This window comes from Brienomyrus brachyistius, chromosome 6 (assembly GCF_023856365.1).
Source record: "Brienomyrus brachyistius isolate T26 chromosome 6, BBRACH_0.4, whole genome shotgun sequence".
Taxonomy (NCBI): Eukaryota; Metazoa; Chordata; class Actinopteri; order Osteoglossiformes; family Mormyridae; genus Brienomyrus; species Brienomyrus brachyistius.
The window spans coordinates 12047172-12067618 of record NC_064538.1 but is presented as its reverse complement, the minus strand read 5'-3'; the positions used below and the strand labels follow the sequence as shown (position 1 = coordinate 12067618).

At 42.1% G+C, this 20447-nt stretch overlaps 1 protein-coding gene across 1 annotated transcript in view; it reads left to right on the top strand.

Moving 5' to 3' along the window:
- Positions 1–20447, top strand: part of grm6a (glutamate receptor, metabotropic 6a) — a 51951-nt gene that overhangs the window by 17995 nt on the left and 13509 nt on the right. Inside the window, exons 3-9 of the mRNA XM_049016706.1 lie at positions 8806–9022; positions 10572–10707; positions 12734–12888; positions 15050–15190; positions 16085–16285; positions 19089–19228; positions 19309–19932. Coding sequence (XP_048872663.1) covers positions 8806–9022; positions 10572–10707; positions 12734–12888; positions 15050–15190; positions 16085–16285; positions 19089–19228; positions 19309–19932 — 1614 coding nt within the window. The remainder of the gene's footprint in view (positions 1–8805; positions 9023–10571; positions 10708–12733; positions 12889–15049; positions 15191–16084; positions 16286–19088; positions 19229–19308; positions 19933–20447) is intronic.

Sequence of the window (20447 nt, the reverse complement as noted above, 5' to 3'; positions counted from 1 at the left end):
CCCTTGTGCCCTTGCAGAATGGGTGAATAAACCTGTTCTCTCCTACCCAGTCTGCTGTCACCGCATTAGGCTGAAAAGGTTTAAGCACCTGTGCAATTTAATGTGATGAAAGCCATATCTAAGTTAATGGTTTTTTTTTTCCCGAATTATTCATGCACTACTGATGAACATGCTGATGAAGTTTTAATTTCTCACTCGACCATGTATAGATATGTGCATCAGCATATTCACCTCGTTTGTTTGGTTAGCTGCCATGTAACAGGCTTGGCTACATAGCAAGCTAATGTTTCTCTTTTTTGTATCATTTTCTGTTGCTGCATGACCGTGTATTTCAAGGTCTTGAATGTTTGTTGTGGTTGTCAGGTACTTAGACATATGTAAGCTGCACATGTGTATGTTGTGTAGATCGTTGGAACATTGGTGTCTTCATTTAGGGTCTGAATTGCTTTTAGAAAAAAAGCTCTTCCTCAACCTTTCAGTGGTGGCTTTCGGGCCAATGTCAAAAGCACATTGTGTTAGTGTTCAATGTGTGATTCATTATATGTTGGTCTATGCGAGAGAGAAGTTGACTCAGAGCCTGACATTTAGTTCATTGTCTTAACTGAAAAACTCCCATCAACCAAAAGTCAATTTCATAAATGACTGATATGTAAAAATAAATTATAAAACCCCACAAAACCCCACCATGAAACATGTGGTTTAACAGTTAAAGTCATTTGAATTCTCCGAAGAATTTGGGATTATTGTAAAAATACCAAAACCATTACTTGATTCGAGGAATGTAATAGTATGGAAATTTAAATACAGCATGTCCCCTTTTCATGAATCATTCCATACAGGCAGTCAAGCATCTTTATCTCAGTAGCTGACACAGTGGGAGCACTGGGAGGGTGTACCTGTGTAAAATAAGGACGCAAGATAAGTACATTTCAATAGTACAGAATTACGTATGTTAATGGTGAAGTTCCCCAGGAAGATGTATGTCAGACTAAAATTGATCAGCCAGCATAAAAATCAGGGTGTTTCCATGTTCAAATTCAGAAATATGATTTCATTCGTCTTTAAACATGGATAGAATAATTACAGATTTAAACACAGCTTCTTTTTATTGTCTCACTTTTTCAAATGTCATTTTGTTTCTGATGGTAACCCTTTCAGATGCAGCCTGCTCAGATAAATCGGTGTATTTTAGTTATGAATAACAGAGGATAGAGGACAGGCAAGTAAAGTGAGGACTAATTTACTTCTTTGCATTAGTACACTAGTTGATGATTGAATGATCAAATTTCACATAATGATCACATAAATTCTTGCTTATTTGAAAGTCCAGACTACACATGCCTCTAGTCTTGTTTGGTTAATTGATTTTTGTTAGAAGTTTTTTTATATTAGAATGATTTAGGTTTTGGGGCGGCATGGTGGTGCAGTGGTTAGCACTGTTGCCTCACACCTCTGGGACCCGGGTTCGAGTCTCCGCCTGGGTCACATGTGTGTGGAGTTTGCATGTTCTCCCCATGTCGTTGTGGGGTTTCCTCCGGGTACTCCGGTTTCCCCCCACAGTCCAAAAACATGCTGAGGCTAATTGGAGTTACAAAATTGCCCGTAGGAATGCATGTGTGAGTGAATGGTGTGTGAGTGTGCCCTGTGATGGGCTGGCCCCCCATCCTGGGTTGTTCCCTGCCACTGAGCAAACCAGAATTGCTCAGAATGCATCTCCAAAAAGAGACACCAGATTTCACAACAGAAGCAGATGCGCAGGGTTTAAACATCTGAACAGATATAAGCAAAAACAATCATCCAATCAGCATTCCTGCAAGGGTGAGTGTTGGTGACTGTGAGCAGGGAGATTGGAAAGTGCGGGCATGACAATATTGTTTCATAATATGAATATTTTTGTAACGTTTTCTGGGGCAGGCAAGCCAAGGAACTATAACTAGTGTATAAATATGAACTAAAACTAAACTATCTATGCACTCAATTTAATGAGAGCTTATTCAATTAGGAGTACAGAGGCTCATAGCCAGTGCCGGGAAGCAGAGTGTGTAAAAGAAGCAGCTCACTCATGCAAATATTCATTCCCACAGTAGTGCACTGGGAGAGTAATTCGGCATTATTATGTCACAATGTATCTGGTTGTTACCAGGGGAGCAGTTTGACTCCCAGGGCTCAGGTTTCTGACTGTTGTGTTCCAGTTATATGATTAATGGTCGTGCAAACATTTACCAAACAACGAGGTATTGGAACACAGCCAGACCAACATTTTCCATGAAAGCTGTTTAAAATATCCTCTTTCCTCCAGTCATGGCTTACTTCAGCATCTGGCTGAAAAACATGATTTTGCTTCTATTGAACATTGGTCTACAGCGCTATGTAACACACCTGGATTATTGCTGCCTGGACAGTCAGTGTTTGTAGTCCAACAGTGGTCTATTTTATAATGCCAAAATCCTTAGGTGGAAATCAGACTGCTTTTTAATTGTATTTTTAACAGTTCAGTTCACCTCGACACCGTATCTTATGGGTGGAGTGGGTGGCCATTTCTGAATTTGTAAAAATGCATGCTTGCTTGTACAACAGCTGGTGAATCTCGACAGCAAACACAGTTGTTGTCATAAAACTATCTGACATCGACATAGATATTTTTAAAGAGAAGCATAGTGTTGCTCCAAAGGCACAGAAATAAAACTGCAAAAAAAAAACATTTTCTTCCATGTTTCATTGTATTAGCTGTTGATGCATCTTATAATATTATCTAAACTAGCTGTCTGTAACAATAACTGACTAATATAAAATAGAAAACGTAAACAGTGCAGATCAGCATCTAAGATTTCTCATCATTTCCCACCAACTGCATCTCATGTTACGCAATAATGCCTTAACACGTTCCGAAAACCTGACAGCAGTTGAATGTATGAATGTGGAATTCTAATTCTATTTCTAATGGAAATAACCATCTTTTAGTTGTTCGTAAAATACAGTTGCTTTAACAATATACTTGTTATCCAGCTTTTCTGTATCGCTCTGGCACATTTCCGGACACATTCCGTCCTTTTTTTCGAAGTAACACAAAACCACTTTTTTCAAATGTCATTCACAAATCCTGTGACTCATTTTGCAAAACTGTTTGCTCAAAACAAGACACTGCTTTCAGATCACACACAAAGCCAGTCGCTACATAAACGCTACTGAGCAGGCATTACACACTACAGCAAAAAAGGTGTCATAACTATTCCTAGTGTACAGATAAAAATGTTTAATGGGCATGTGGTTTTTTGCAACCTGACAACTGCACATAAAGACTAAAGAAAATTTTATTGTTCAGCAAAAAAGTTTATATATAACTATACGTAAATGAATATGTAATGTTTTCAGTGTCCATCCATCCATACATTCATCTATCAGCGCTACTAAAAAAGTTACTGTAAAAGACGAATTTTAAAAAATGCAAATGAACGGCACAGTAAAATGCTGTACAACTGCCAAGTCAAAGTCAATGAAGAATATTCATTCTGCCTCATCACCAAGTCAGGCAAGATGACTTTGTCTACATCACATCCATGCTAGACAATGGTGGAAGAATCCTTTATTGTCACACAACATCACAAACACTCTCATCCGGCATGTATTCTCTCTTCTAGTCATTGGCTTCTTCACATGTGTAAAAACAGGTATGAATTATTTTGAGTCGCTGTGTTTAAATGACGATTGTCTGCTGGTTGTGTTGAATTTTTGCAGCCTGTGTTTTCCATTTATCCATTTATTTATTTATTCCATTTATCATGTAAGGTTCATCATTGCGCAACATGTGTTTTTGTGAATGAAAATGTATTTAGAGTTTTATAACAATCAGTCAATCAGTTCTGCAAATTGTGCGTAACTAGTTGAACATTGTTTGAGGTTTTGCCAAATGAGTGAGTAATTGATTAAATACACGAGTTCTGGAAGTTTTGTTCAAAGAATAGAGTTCAGTGTTTAGTAATTAAGAGAAACTCGCTGTTTTCATGGGTAACATTGGCGATACATTGTCATGCTTGGTGACATTTTGGTAAATAGTAATTGACTGTTTTTTTTTATTGATAATTAGCAATTAGAAGGAAGTATACATTTTGAATCAGACCGATGTTAAAAGTTGTGTATAATTATTATGCTTTGTTATATGTATTATCATGTAAGGTCATGTGTATGGTTATAACTATGATTGTGTAATGATTGTATATAATGCAATTTCTCTGGTTAACAACCACAGTGGTTCCTGTGTAATGATACTGTAAATATTTCTGTAAAAGAAAACTATTACTAATTAATTGCAATGTCGCTGATTTCTTAGGTATAGGTATTTTTTAATTTATCATCTGGGAAATACACGCATTGTGTAACTCATTTGACTAAGCCATAGGATATTTTCGGTTAGGGTTAGTGCACTTGAGTGTAATTCACTTGGCATTTAATCTACATTTGAAATGATGCATGTTTTTTTAAAAATATTTGTATCATTGGTCACTGTGAAGATGTCACTTACTCCACCAGTCGCCGCTTTATTCTAACCACCATCGACACTTTTAATGATCTCCTGCTACACACGCAGTCACCCGTGCGCAGATGTGACTTTAATTTATCAGAGAGGTGGGCAGCTGCATGCATACGCCCTGTCATCCCTCTGCACTTATTCTGATTGTATTCAGCTCACAGAGTGACACCAAGCACAAAGCTGCACTGTCGATCCCACCAGTGCCGCAGGATGCGTCGTTGTCCCTGCCGTTGCGTAATCACACACTGGTTGCAACGGAGCCCTGGCTGCAGTAGAGAGGATGTGTTGTGGAACGCATTTTATCATTTTTTCATGAAGACCTTTTTGGTTCAAGGAACAGCTTCAGGTGCTCAATTTTTAACCTTTAATACTGAGACCTGTATGCACTAATATTCATTTTAATGCCTGGGCCTTATGGTCAGAAGTTAAATACAATTTATATAATTATTCCCAATAACAGGAAATGAAAGGTTCTCTTTGAAAAATGGCTGTGCCTTTTTTTCAGACAAATGCGAGCCTTCTGTTCCCTCCCTGTGCTCAAATGATGCATTCAATTATAATTTTCAAATGGAATCTTTTCAGGTGTCTGAGCACAGTTAGAAATATGAGTGTTTGAAGACAAATCTTGCTCTAAGTCTGACTTATGGAGAGAAGATGGGTTAATTGTGGGCTTTCTTATATGCATAAGTGATAGATGATTTTTTTTCACAACTACAAGTCATACTTTGGGTCTTAATGACACTTTCCGCACAATGAAGTATTTAAATGAGGCTCAGGAGCAAAAAAAAAATACATGAGTTGTTGGCAAGAGTATAAGCTAAGGGATTTACATTTACATTTATTTATTTCACAGATGCTTTTTTGCAAAGCAACATGCAAGCGAGGCAGATAACACATAATAAGCACATCAGAATGTGACATACTGTGAGACCAAAATGATGGCTCACGCTTTGCAGTGATCGCTTTTTAGAAAGATATTTTGGGCGGAAATGATGCAGTGCAGACCACTGCATTACAGGGCCATATCCATAGCATACAGCAAGATGTGCAGGGACTTACAAACATGAACGCGTCATCATTATAAAGGACATTTTAAGGTTTCACATATAAAGACTTACCTATCAATCAGCCTGTTTAATGGCTCGCTCAGCATTTATCAGATCATTTTAAAATGGTGGCCTTGTATTTATACATGAGTAATGGAATCCGTCCGCCGCCTGGTTTTGTTAGCCTAGCTGTTTGCTGTCCAGTAAGCTAAACTGAGTATTATGGAAAGTGATTATAGCCTGTTTGATATATGTAACTGTGGAACTCGTTTAAGCTCGTTAAAGTTTTGGAAACTGTACCGAAAGTGTGCAGGCTATTAGCTACAGGGACCGAATTATTCTTCGGCCTAATTCAATAGCACAGCAAGTACTGTAAGGTACTGTGAGGATGCTTCAGCAACCCCTCCTGTCTGTTTTGGCAAACAAAACATTATGTTAATTATCTCACAATGACTCAGGCGATTTTGTGATTATTTCTCCAAAGAGACTACTGTTCTTAGCTGTTAACAGCTGCTCATGACATAAAACAACTTCCGTAAAGTCTGTCGTTCGTTTCAACTTTTCGAAATGTTTTCCCATCCTAACTACAGCTGGCAGGAACAACCTTTGGCCGCTTTTGTCTTTAGAATAAGTTATAGATAGTAAGTATTGTACTTCATTTGTAATATATCTACTGTACAAACAGAGCTACTAGGATGTTGAAATAATCCATTAGGGTGTTTGGAAATTGCATATTTCACTGTACAAATGAATGCTAGTGTTTTTCATGTGAAGCTTCACTCGATGCGTTTATAGCACTGAACCGCATCGCTGTGCTTATTGGTTAAATTAGCAGAGGGTGGGGAACAATAGCGAGATTTCTGAAGTTATGGGTGTAAAGTGAGGCTGCAGCAGTGAGCAGGACAGCCCTTTGGCCACAGGTTTTAAGTGTATTGTGCTTATTGTATTGTCTGCTGATCTCGATCTCCCTCCCTCTGCAGTTAACGCCGTTTGACTAAAACGTTGTTAATCCACCCAGATAATCTGTCGCATGGTTCTTCCCCCTCATTCCTCCCTCACAACCTGGCAGTTCCGTGCCTAGATACCGTTTCTCTAACAATCAATCCAGCTCCCCCCCCCCCGCCTTATATGCACCACTTTCAAAGACCAGACAAGCAGACAGAGATGAAACAGCCATGAGCGCCAAGCTCATTTCACTAAGCCGCCTCATTAAGAGAGCAGTATATGGGTAAAATAATCATCTCCTTTATTTTTCAAACTAATGCTCATATCACCATATTTCATATTATGTGTTTTTCCACTGCAATTTGATATTCAACTGATTTTTTTTCCAACTGGGTTCTCATCTTTTATTTGGATAATATTGTTTAGTTACAACTAATAATTATAATAGAAAGAATTTAATTAGAAACTCACACATAAAATGTATCTAAGGCAACTGTTAAGAATGTGTCAAGTATTTGTGGGGGGGGGGTGTCTCAAACAATACAGGGCCCAAGTCTGGGATCCACCTTAGACAGCATGCCCCCCTCCCCCTGCAAAGCTTCATCACCACCACCCCCCAGCAAGCAGAGGTGCATGTGGAACATCCAAGAGAAAATGAAACAGGCCCCCTAAGCCAACTATGTTGCCTAATGGGTTGAACAGCACTGCATGCCAGTTATGTAAAGTATCTTATGGAGTTGTTAGTCTTAACTTTGAAAATGCCAGCTCACTTTAGATAGGGATGTTAAAATGATATACAATCATGTTTGTCTCATTTGTTGATAAATGTGCTTGACTGTAGGCCATTGTCTTTTGCTTGTTTCATTGAACCATTTGGTGACTGCTATGTGAAAGGTATATCAGATAATGATACTTGAATCACACCCAAAAAGGCCTAAATGTGTAGGTGATCTACTCAGTTCATTGTGATATTATGCTCTCTATAAATGCTTTTTTTATTTTTAGAACTTTGCCTCAGTCTTCTGCAGTTTCTGGAGTCACTGCTGTAGACCTCTGTTGAACAATACCTTTCCAGTTCTGTAACTGTTGAAAGAAGTGCTATTGTCCCTCAGCACGTAGACACCAGCAGTCAGCCATTGTCCAGGAACACAGACGCAGCATACTGACTCACTGCTGTGCTTCAGCTGACACTTAATCATTTGGGAATGTCATTCAGCTGTTAATTTCATTTTTAAACACTTTAAAAATAAACGTCTTATTTGAAATGCAGACTCTATGACTCAGTGATGCCAGAAAAGTTTCTCTTGAACATTGTAATAGAAACAGTGGTAATAGAAATAGAAGTAAAGTGAGATTGGTTCAAGAAGTTAATGATGCTGGTGGGATTATTGTGGTATTGTTGTTATTACTGTATGGTATTATTATGAGAATGGGGGACAAATGACTGCATTCTGTGAGTCCAGCCACAAACAACTACACAGGTTCAATGAGCAGAGCAACACTGTATACAGGGTAGTCAAGGAAAGGGTTAAAGTTGATATAATTTCAAACGGCGAGTTCAAACCGCGATCCAGGAATGTTTTGAAAAACTGCATATGCGAGAACTCAGGAATTAGTCAGTTTTTGGCAAATTGCTGCCCCTCAGGTCAGGGGTACAATAGTGGCTCCTTTACGCTGTACATCCACATTGCTAACGGAAAGTCTTGGGATGTTTACTTATTTTCAGTAGAAATATTGCATTTTTTTGGCTTTATAACTAAAATCATTACTGTATTGATTTGTTTACATATTTGTTATACCTATTTGCACATTATATACAGACACTCCTCTACTTACGAACGAGATACGTTTGGAACGGCCGTTCCTAACTTGAAATGTTCTTAAGTCGTTATTCGTTATTTATTTTAAGGGTACTCAACTCTACATGCACAAGTAAGCATGTGTCATGCCCTGCTCGTGCTGATCCTCCTGTGTGCCACACCCCCCCGGTACCTCATGTGGAATCCCCCGTCATCAAAAACGTAAAACAAAAATGTGTAAAATCCTGTAAAATGTGGTAAACGTCCAGTCATACTTTAAAAAAAAAAATACTGTCATATACCGTGAAACCGATATAACTTTGAAAAATACCATGATATAAATTGTTGTACACACACATTTTTACAGAATTAAGCAAGCGCCCCATGACTTTCTCTGAGCTCTGTATGCTGCTGAGGTGTTACCTAATATATTTTTTACAGGCAGTAAGTCATTGATGTAAAAACATGTTCTTATACTTTGCTTCAGATCCCACAGGTGAGTTATGCCTCCACAGCCCCAGAGCTGAGCGACAACAACCGCTACGACTTCTTCTCGAGAGTTGTTCCGCCCGATTCATACCAGGCTCAGGCTATGGTGGACATTGTCAAGGCGATGGGCTGGAATTATGTGTCGACACTTGCTTCTGAAGGAAACTATGGCGAAAGTGGAGTTGATGCCTTCATCCAAATCTCCCGGGAGACAGGTACTGTCAACAAACAACTGCAATGCAGAATAGAACATGGCCAAACATAAACCCTTCAGAAAGACAATTTACACATGATTTATTAAGCAGGCTCAGTGGATGCATTAAAGAATGCTATTGAAATGTCAGACTGAGAAAGTGTTGAATTACTGAATCTTTCCATTTGGTGTATATGCCTAGCCAGCACGGATTAACAGTTGTTTTTTTACAAAGCTGCAAGCTGGAAAGATGTTCATAAAGGATATGTTATTTGTGGAGTTAATTCTTTCTCTAAAGTAAGGAACAAACAGAGTTTAAAGCAAAATAGTTGAGGTTTCTGAGGAGAAAAAACTGAACACATTGAATGTAACGAAGTGCATTTATTTTAAAAAAAAAAAAGTCACTATTTATTTTTTACTGCAAAACTCCAGGAGTGGATCATAACTTGAGAAAATATTACAGTAATATGAAGTGATGTGACTGGTGTGTCGATTTGTTGGTTTCTATCTGATTTCCTTATAAATTTGAGTGGGAATGGAGGTACTGAATTGTAGAAAATGGAACCAGATTTTCGTTCCGAATCAGTTTGTTACATCCCTAAAATCGGCACTTGCCTATCAAAACACCAGGGCTAACTGAGCTGGCTGACTATTGGGCGTTCCTCCCTGGACTGGCACGTCGATGTGTGTTACTCTGCTATGCAAAACGCATGAAAGCGCATTCAAGCCAAACAGAGATTTACGTTACTTGGGCACCTTCCTACTTGTCATGAACTCAAGCAGAGACGGAACGTGGGTGGGGCATGGTGTAGGCAAGAAGGACGGTGAATGAGCCACTGGCAGCTCAGAGGACGAACGGGGTTAATTAATAAGACTGAAAACACAACACAAGGGGTCAAAACTAAAGGCATAAGCAAAGACTAATTACAAAAAGGTCAGAGCAACAAGAAGCAGATACAGTACAAAAATTTGTGTGAAACAACATACATCAGTGACCCACTAGGGAACTAAACTAAGACAGGAATTTAAATACAGAAACTAAAACGGATAATGACAGGAGTGAGACACACGATTAACCAATCCGGGAGGGCAACAAGGTAAACACACAAGGGCAGGCACAAGAACAGGCAACTGGTGAAACTAATGATTAACTCAAGGAACTCAAATTAAACAGGGAAATTAAGAACTGACAAAGAAACAAGGAAAAACAGAATCTAACACTGGGGAATAAGAAACACAGGTAAAATGCAACCAAGGCACAAAGCAAGAAACCAAAACAGAAAACAAAGCACAAAATCACAGGAACTATAAAAACTGATGAAACCAATGAAACACTAGGGAACAAAATACAGAAAGAGAGGAGGCGGGATTCAAACACAAAACAGAGTGGCTAACAGCTGCACCCTCAGCTCATTGAGCCATGCAGCCATCTGCACACTGAAGAGTTGACCAAACAGAAGCTGACCCTGCCACCACCTATTTACCGATTGTGTATTTTGGAATCGCGTGTGATTTTGGATTTCCTCTTGCCATGGGGGTTACGGTGTTGTGTCTTCTCCTTCCCCCCTCAGGAGGTCTTTGTATAGCACAGTCTATGAAGATTCCCCGCGAGCCCAAACTTGGCGAGTTTGATAAGATCATTAAGCGATTGATGGAGACCTCCAATGCGCGTGGGGTTATCATCTTCGCCAATGAGGATGACATAAAGTAAGCTTTTCTTTGCCATTAAAATAGAATTTCAGCCAAAGACGTTACAGGTAAATCATCAACAATTTCATTTTCATTCAAGGAAAGTTGAAGATTGCCTTGAAAATCCACGTCTTTCTGTGTAGTTCTCCAACTTTACTTTTAAGATGTATTAAGATTTTTATTCTGATCATTTTTTTTAAGACAAAGGCAAGAGCGTAGAATTGGGTGTAGATGACAGTGTAATCTCTCTATCAATATTGTGGGAGTACCTTGTATGTCTGGGGGGGCGGAGGGGGGGTTTGGGGCTGATTTGGTTCTGCTACCAGTATAGAAACCAAACCTATGCCTTTAGACAAAGGCCTCCCATCGTTTCTTGTTTCTTCCCTTAAATCAAATGAAAAAGCAGAGTGTGATCTGGGACTTACTTAAATTACTGAAGCTGTCTACCAGCAGGCATGAAACACAGGCCGGGCAATAAAGCGAACAAATAAATGAACAAAATATATATTAGTGTGCATTCATGCCAGGATAATCGGGAACAGCACCTGAAATTACATTGGTTTTCCAGTAGCAGAGAAAACAGAGATCTATGCAGTAGACCAGGGATGTCAAACTCGAGTCCTGGGGGTTCGGAGCCCTGTGTAACTTAGTTCTTTCCCTGTTCCCCCACAAATGATTCAGCTCAAGAGCTGTGTGGCCTTGGCCATATTGGATCCTATTAGTAAATGTAGCGCATCAGGGCCAGCAAAAGGAGTTGAATCACGTGTGTTAAATGAGGGGAAACTCAAAAATGTGCAGGACTCCGGCCCCCCAGGACTGGAGTTTGACACCCCTGCAGTAGACAATACAGAAGTTATTGCATAGAAAACAGGAAAATCAGAAAGAGGATTTTCTTATCCGTACATTTCATACGAATGGTTGGTGTAACTGGCAATAAGCTATATGAAAGTAGTGCAGCTGGCAGAGCGCAAAGATAAGTACTGAGAGCATACAGAGCAGAGCCAGCCTGCAGGATTCAAATGACGAGAGGGTCTGCGGGGGGCGGGTTTGCAACTGCAGTTGCCAGTGGGAGCTGGTAAGATGAAGCTACCCTTCAAAAAGAGCACTATTAATACCCATATAAATACAGGTATTAGTACATCTATTGACAAAGACTGGTCAGTTTTCAGGACACTGCAAGTAGATTCTGGTAAATTAGTCGTTTGAGGGGAGCCTGGAGTTGTACATCGTGTGACCCGTACTTCCTGGATACGACTGCTTCACGAGGCTAGTTGGTGAAAAAAAATGTTTTTATTTTTTTCTCTTTAAAATTCAGGCAGTAATTGAACTCATAATTCTGGTAGATGTTTCCAACATGTGGAACTAAAGTAGTCATCCAGGCTACTGCCATAACACGTGTAGCTAAGTTTAACCATTTACGTAAGCATTCCTCATCTCGGTACTGCTGTGTCTAACAAAAGCCTGTGACTGTCACTCCAGGTATGCGGCACTGAATTAAAAGCCTTGCTTTCTGTGTATTGAACCATATCAAGAGGCCTCATATTTCAGCCTGTCCTGTTCGGCTTTTAAATACCGTAGATTAAAATGGAATCTGTATCAGTTTTAAGCCACCTTTAGAAAATTCTGCTCTCCTATTGCAAAGCACTCCTGTTTTACCGTATTACTTTTCATTATAAAATGCATGTTTTAGACAAAGAGTAATATTAATAATGCAAATGTCACTTTGTGAGCATGGGAGGTATGTCCCGTGTGGTACGGTGCGCACTGTGGCTTGTCCAACACCTGTGGATTTCTTAAAATGCCTCTTTTGAATCTGGAGCAGTTTAATTGTGGTTCATATTAAGGGCTGATCTGGACAATACATTTAGTTATTTTTAAATTTGGTAGGAATTTGATAACAAGTGCCTTCTGTAGAGCAGGAATTTATATGGAAATGGAGGGAAGAGCATCCAGGTGTTTTCAGTTGTTAAGTCCTAAGTTCTGGCTGTTCTCATCTTTTTTATGTGATAAATGTAGTTTTTTTTATAACCTTGTTCCTATGTAGACGAGTGTTGGAGGCGGCAAAGAAGGCGAATCTGACGGGGCACTTCCAGTTTGTGGGGTCTGACAGCTGGGGAGCCAAGAGTTCCCCTATATTAGACCAGGAGGAGGTGGCTGAGGGGGCCGTCACGATACTGCCCAAAAGAGCCTCCATCGACGGTACGTCCAAAACAAGCAGCGCATTTTCATCTACAAGTGTCTCTTCTAATTGAGGAAGAATGCATCTAAGTTAATATCACATGACAGATTTATTTGATATTTACTATTGCTTTCATTTAAAGGGGCCATATTTTACTCTTCTGGTTTTTCCCTTTCATATACTGTGTTTATAGCTTAATGTGCATGTAAATGGTCTGTAAAGGCCCAAAGTACATGTCAAAGGGAGTAACTCTTACCGCAGAAACCACTCTTCTCTAATCTGCCCGAATCACCTCGCTGGAATTCTAGCCCTCACGTCTGTGACATGATAAAATCACCTTGAAACACAATCCTTATTGGCTGCCTACCTGCACACTGCAAGACAGGGGCGGAACATGTAGGACAAGCCGACCAATCGGACAAGCTGACCAATCAGAGTACCCGAGGCTCATTGTGGGTGGGCTGTAAGAAGCTATAATTGAGCATTTCAGACAGTTATAGACATGAGTTATAGAGTGAATTGGGATGTATAGTACGAGAAAATATTATGTGTTTTTAGAATTTATAAATATGTAAATATGTTCTAGTACATCCGAAAAATAAAAATATGAACTGTGAAAATGAGCATAATAAGGCCCCTTTAAGCAAATAGTCATATGAAATTAATTAAGTATATATGTGCATGAGAAATATTTACAGTAGGATAGTTTGCTGATCAACATATCAGAGCTTGAAAAAGTTATTTTGAAAATATATTTGCTTTTATATCATCTTATATCATCTTAGATGTAATGTGTTGGTTGGAGAGAGGAGGGCAGGAGAAGAGATGGGGGAGCCAGTGGGAAGTTGCCCCCCCTCTGTTTTGTTTTGTGCTTTTGTTTAATGAAGCCTTTTTGTTCATTTGAGCCCTGCTGGCCTTCCCTGAAGGCCTCCCCCAGCCTATAGGCTGTCAGGGCGCTAATATTGTTTGGACAACTCTGTCAGAAGTGCCGAAATCCTAAACCAATACCAGAGGTGGTTTAGAAGGGCAGAGAGAAGTCTGGGCTTCCTGGCTAAATGACAAAAAATATCTCAGATGTTTTACCAGGATTTCATCCACTTTAATTTAAGGTGATCTTACATGTTAACTCATAAATCAAATTGTCTAAAATGAGCACTAAACCAATTGCCTTTCAATAAAATTACTGTCTTTATTTTTTTAGTTCTTGTCCATTTATCCATAAGGAGAAGTAAGGAGAAGGCTGTGATGTTACTAATTTGTTTGTCAGTGCTTTGATTTATTACATTCTGGTTGATGAATATTACTTAAAATTTGCCTGCTGTCGTCATGATGCCGAATTTGATGCCTCTGCTGTTGTTAGTGAATCATAACTGACTCCTGTTGGCTAATCTCCTCCCCCCCCCGGTTTGGATGCCATCCTTGTACTACTGTTTGACCTTGGCCTGGTCCTGAGGTGACAGCTGTACGCATATGGGCAGAGAGATGTGTTTGCTAACACAACGGCGAGAGCATTGAGCTGAGCTGATTTATTTAGTTGTTTACGTGTGTATTTATTTTCAAAATCGAAATGTTATGACCAGACCGCAATCTTTCATGCAATTCAATTAGCTTAATTGCAGAGCATTTACTGGTTTCCCGGCAAAGGGAAACGTATAACATACTGGTCAAATAAATGTAATATTTGGGTGATTTATTGTTCATTGTAGTGTTCAGTGTTCATTGTAGTTAATGGCAGTGTTGAGAGGAGAACAAAATAATTTATTATGTTGCCCTCTCTTTCTCTGGATAAAAGTATAGATTTTTATGGCTGCAGTGGTTCATTCCCATCAGTGCCATCATCAATGGTTATGCATATTTCAAACCACACTCTCCCATCCTTTTTTCAGCTGCTAGACAGCGCTGGGAGGCACCAAAACATGAGGGTGTAGTACAAGCCCATTTCAAAGCACAATTAAAGACATTTCAATTGTATAATTCTATGGCACAATCACAATATAATGTTTTTATAATCAAGCTCATGCCAGTCCAGAAATTAGTATGACTGGACGATTTATATTAAATTATCCTGATATGCGGTAATAAAACAATGTATCCGTCATAGGGTGGTACTGTACAAATCTGAAAGCACCATCCACTCCTATCAGGCATGAGTAATAATACCTCTGTTTGTCTCTGGCACAGGATTTGATCAGTATTTCACATCAAGATCCCTGGAGAACAACCGGCGAAACATTTGGTTTGCAGAATTCTGGGAAGACGACTTCAGGTGCAAGTTGACGCGGCCGGGCATCAAACTGGACAGTGACAAGAAAAAATGCACAGGTAAGTTGGTACAAGCCCTGTGTCAAGGCTTGATGTGGCACGAACTGATAAGGACCTTTACAGGTGCCTGCTGAAACTGCCTGTAAAGTGAATGTATAATCAGGGATTTCAAAATAATACCTCCTCAGGTGTGATAGCACTCTGTGGAGTTACTGTCACACTTCCCTTTTCATTATTCTCTTTAAGAGATTTCTGCTTTTTTCTGTTAAAGTCTTTTGTCAAGCGGAAATATACAGTACATCTGTGAGTGAGGTGAACTAAAATATGAAATCAATTGTAATGGAAGTATCAGCAAGACATAATGGAAATCTGAAACCTGATAATGAACAGAAGGTGTGTTCTTGCAGAATATTAAGTTGTTATTTCGGTGCTTTTATCTAAAACAACGTACCAGTTTACTGAGTGGCTCACCTGGATGCTTTTAACAGATTTGTTTAGTTTGACCTGCCCATGTGCCTGACAACAGCATATCTCCCTATAAAACACTAAAACCCTAAAGTTACAAGACCTTGACAGCTGTGCAGTAACGAAATGCACTGTGTCCTATTTTTTAGAATGCATATTAATGACCTGCTAAGTATTAGGATAATTAATAAGGAAATTTCTCATCTCTCACACATGTTGGACAGTATCAAACAAAGCCTTAATTAACAAACACAGAAAGTGAAAGAACCAGCCAAGCCAGACATTAATTTGCTTCATTAGAAGATATAGAAGATGAAAATTGTTGAAAGACTTTTAAGGGCGCAGTGCTGCATCACTGTAAGCCGTGATGTTTGTAATATACGAGCCTGCTTTTCAAATCGGTCACAGATATAAATAGATGTCGATAGCGAGACAGGTCCTGAAGGAATGTAGCCACCTTCCTGACCTCTGTGTCGCCCTGTCCGGCAGGGGAGGAGAGGATCAGCCGCGACTCTCACTATGAGCAGGAGGGGAAGGTGCAGTTCGTCATCGATGCCGTCTACGCCGTGGCGCACGCCCTGCATACCATGCATGTGGACCTTTGCCCCGGCCACACGGGCGTCTGCGACAAGATGGACCCGGTGGAGGGACGCCTGCTGCTGAAATACATTCGCGCGGTTAACTTTAATGGTGAGTATGGCGTAAGCGGCCGCCGGGGAAATGCGGGGCCAGTGTGGAGCGCAGGCATGTTTTGGGGCAGGTGGGTGGCCAGGCCCTGTTCTCAGCTGTACTCAGTCACTGAGTGAGTAGAGTAGGTGAGATGTGTCCCTGAGAGGGAGATTGGGCGCAGTGGTTTCTGCCGGGGTTTCCGCAATATTCCTTTCAGAAAGCCACACCCTTGTTTTCCATGGTATGTTATCTGCCCATTATATCCAACGTGGTTCTCATTGTTATGGAGATAATTAGACAGTAACAGTGCTGGTTGAAGCCTGTGCTCCCTCCCCCCCCCCCCAACACCAGCAAACCCCACTACCCAGTTTAACTCGTGCCAGCATACATATCAGGGGACCAGAAAGGTGGCAACAGTAGTTGCCACCTAGCGGATGGGGTTGGGGGTGTCAGCAGAAACAGTTGTCGAGCATGCGGTGATGGTAAAAGTTGTCAGTCGCTTTGGTGGGGGGGGGGATGGGGGGAGGAATGGTTGGGGGGCACTGGTACCCCAGTACTGCCCTAGGCATCTGCCTTTGTCAGGGTCCTCTTCTACTCAAAGGAAAAAAGCAACACCTGTCAGTAGCACGTAAATTGTCTGTTCTGTTACTGAGCCAAGCTACACGGTGAAGTGGGCAGAATGACAGGTGCAGGAGGAAACACATTCATTATTTATTATGACATCACTGAATAATGAACATCTCCTCTTGGTTTTGGTGTCTTCAGTGTCTCAGTAGCTGTTCATGCCTCTTGCTCTGTTTTACAGATCAGCAGCAGGAAGTTTGTGTTACTTGGAGAATGATCTACATCCTCTCCCTATATGTGTATTGTAAATAAGAGGAGTTGCTAAAAAAACCCTTTTGAATAAGGAGTCAGCTAAAAACAGCAATGGAAACCTTGCGGCTGTAGCCTCTGGGCTATGTTCCAGACATCTGCGGTCCTGAACTGGATAAGCCAGTATAGAAAATGGATGGATGGATGGATGGATGAATGGATGGACAATAATTCAAAGGTGTTGTGGAGTTAATAATTGAAAAGACTTTGTATTTATTATGATAATAAATAACATCTGAGCAGTGGAAGACAGTGTGTGGGGGGGGGGGGGGGTGAGTGGCTCGATGAGCTAAGTCTCTATATCTGTGATCAGAAGATTGCCAGTTCGAGCCCCAGCCTTGGCAGAACAGCCACATGTCTGTGGGCCCCTGAGCAAGGCCCTTAACCCCCATCTCCTGGGGCGCCGCACATTATCTGACCCGGCACTGACCCCAAATCTATGGAGAGCATTGCACTCTGCCTGCACTTGTACAAATGCCAAAAAAGTGTGTGTGTGTGTTTCTTGAATTCAAGCTGGCAGAAAAGTACAGTTGTCAATCAGACACAGATTGGTCACAGTTACCTTTCTGTAAAGAATCTCCCTTAACGTTGGCTTCATGTTTTGATCTTCTATCTCTACGAGGTTTCCTTTGTGCTGCTTTACTATTTAGTGTGATTCTCTGCGAATCTGGAAGTTCTTTCTGATGCTTACTGAAGCAGGCAGGCGTCCCATCTTCTCTGGCCTTCCATTTCTCCCCTTGGACCTTGGCTTCAGTTGTTAGTGTCACACCCTGCCGGTCATTTGCTCTGGGTGACCTCAGGTGACCATCTTGATTTTCTCTCCGTGTTCCAGACTTCAGAGCTGAGCAGGGCAGCCAGGCAAAGGTGGAGGGGATGGCAGTGCAGAGTGGTGCCTCCTCTAGCTGTGGGGAGGTGTTTTTAAAGACTCCCCAGCACGCCAGCTCATGGAGAGCCTGTCTCTGTAATCCGCTGTGACTGCCCGCGGCCACCTCTCCGCTGAGGGCCGCTTCTCTGGGGCTGCCTTTGTGCAGAAAGCCGTTTCCCGCGCCGACGCATTAGCGGCTGAGCGGCTTTCCGGAGGGGCTCTGCCTCTCTGCAGCACTACTTCGGTTGCGCGGGAGCCCGCTGTGAAGCGGGCGCCTCAAGGGACCGGATTAACATGCGACGTGACTCATGAATGCAGGCTCCTAACATCCTTTGCACATGGAAACGTAAAATATGGGAACTTTAATGTGCCACAGGGCAGCCTTTTTGCTGCTCCAGGGTCCTCGTTCATGATCAGCAGGCAGGGGGTAAACATTATATTCATCTGTCCTTATTGCTTATCCATGCAGGGGTGCGGTGCGCCTGGAGTGTAACCCACAAAGCACAGGGCTTAAGGCAGGAAGACTCCCTAGGCTAGTGGCATGCCAGTCATCACAGGGCTCATATACGATCACACACTATTAGATTAGACCAGCTTTATTGGTCCCAGAGGGAAATAGTTGTGCGTACAGCAGCAAGGTATGTAGAGCACAGACGGACATGCATTTAACGTGCAAACAAGTGAATGTAGGGCAAACTATGCGCAGTGCAGAAACATCAGTTTGCCAATCTGTGAGAGGCATCCAGAGGAATCGGACATGGGGAGTATATGCAGACTCACAAAGCTGCGGCTGGCTATCCTTTCCACAGCTCTGGAGACGTCGGGTCAGACAGTTGCACCTCCCTTGAAAAAAGTGTAGGTCACAAGGATTTCAGTCACCGTGACTTAAGTCATTGATCAAGCCCTGTGTTCTTGCCTGATGTTATTGTGGAATGTACTGTAATATTGCTCTGCGTTTGAATGCTGGGTTTGGCGTTTTCGTAAAACCTTGAAACGGATGAATGTGGTGTATGAATCATGGTGAACAGGCGCCTTGGATGTGCTGGCAGGTGGCATCATTAAGGGTCAGACTGTGTCCTTGTGCAGGCAGTGCGGGAACCGCCGTCCTTTTCAACGAGAATGGAGACGCCCCTGGGCGCTACGACATCTTCCAGTATCAGCTGTCCAACACTACCAACCCGGGTTACAAGGTCATTGGCCAGTGGACCAACAACCTGCGACTCAACGTAAATAAAGCTCATTAAGTTCTCCAGTGTTTCGGTGGGAGTTCCCCGATATCGATGGTGTTCTCCATCTCCTGTCTCAGGTGGAGGAGATGCAGTGGTCGGGTGGGGACCGGCAGATTCCAGACTCCGTGTGCAGCTTCCCCTGCAACCCAGGCGAGAGGAAGAAGATGGTGAAGGGCGTGCCGTGCTGTTGGCACTGCGAGCTGTGCGACGGCTACCAGTACCAGCTGGACGAGTTCACGTGCGAGGGCTGCCCTTTCAACATGAGGCCCACACAGAACCGCACCAGCTGCCGGCCCACGCCCATCATCAAGCTGGAGTGGCACTCACCCTGGGCCATCATCCCCGTCTTTCTGGCCATCCTGGGCATCTTAGCCACCTCCTTCGTGGTGGTCACCTTCATCCGCTTCAACGACACGCCCATCGTGCGCGCGTCTGGCCGCGAGCTCAGCTACGTGCTGCTGACGGGCATCTTCCTCATCTACCTCATTACTTTCCTGATGATTGCTGAGCCGGACACAGCGGTGTGCGCCTTCCGGCGTCTTCTGCTCGGCCTCGGCACGTGCATAAGCTATTCCGCCATGCTCACCAAGACCAACCGCATCTACCGCATCTTCGAGCAGGGCAAGAAGTCCGTCACTCCGCCCAAGTTCATCAGCCCCACCTCCCAACTCGTCATCACCTTTGTCCTTATTTCTGTGCAAGTGAGTCCCTGTGCCGTTCTACCCGTGACAGAATCTGGATGTGTGTCTTCTAAACCCCGTTAATCTGTTCTTATTGATATTTATCGGCGGCTATAATCTCCTTTAAACTTCAGATTATACCATTTGATCCAGTGAGACCAGGTAAGTAAATCCCACGGGTATAGGAATGTCCTAAATACTCCCTGGTACATTACTCTATGAGACTCATTTTTTGTCATCCCTCTTCCTATTCTTTAGCACATGTGGAACGCAACAATACGATGTCAATATAATTAAGTTAAAGGGGACAATATTCCAGGCTATCAGCGGCACTCTCAGCTAAAACTGAGGCTGGGGGAGACGGGGGAGGGGGTGAAGGAGAACGAAATGAGCCCGCAGACCCTGCTGCGCACACCGTGATGGCAGCAGCTGCTCGCTCTTGCCTGCCATCGTCTGTCTGCCTCCCCCTCGCAGACTGCAAGCAAGAAGCAGAACTTTCCCCCACAAAGTTGTGACGTTAAATAATGGTCATGGCG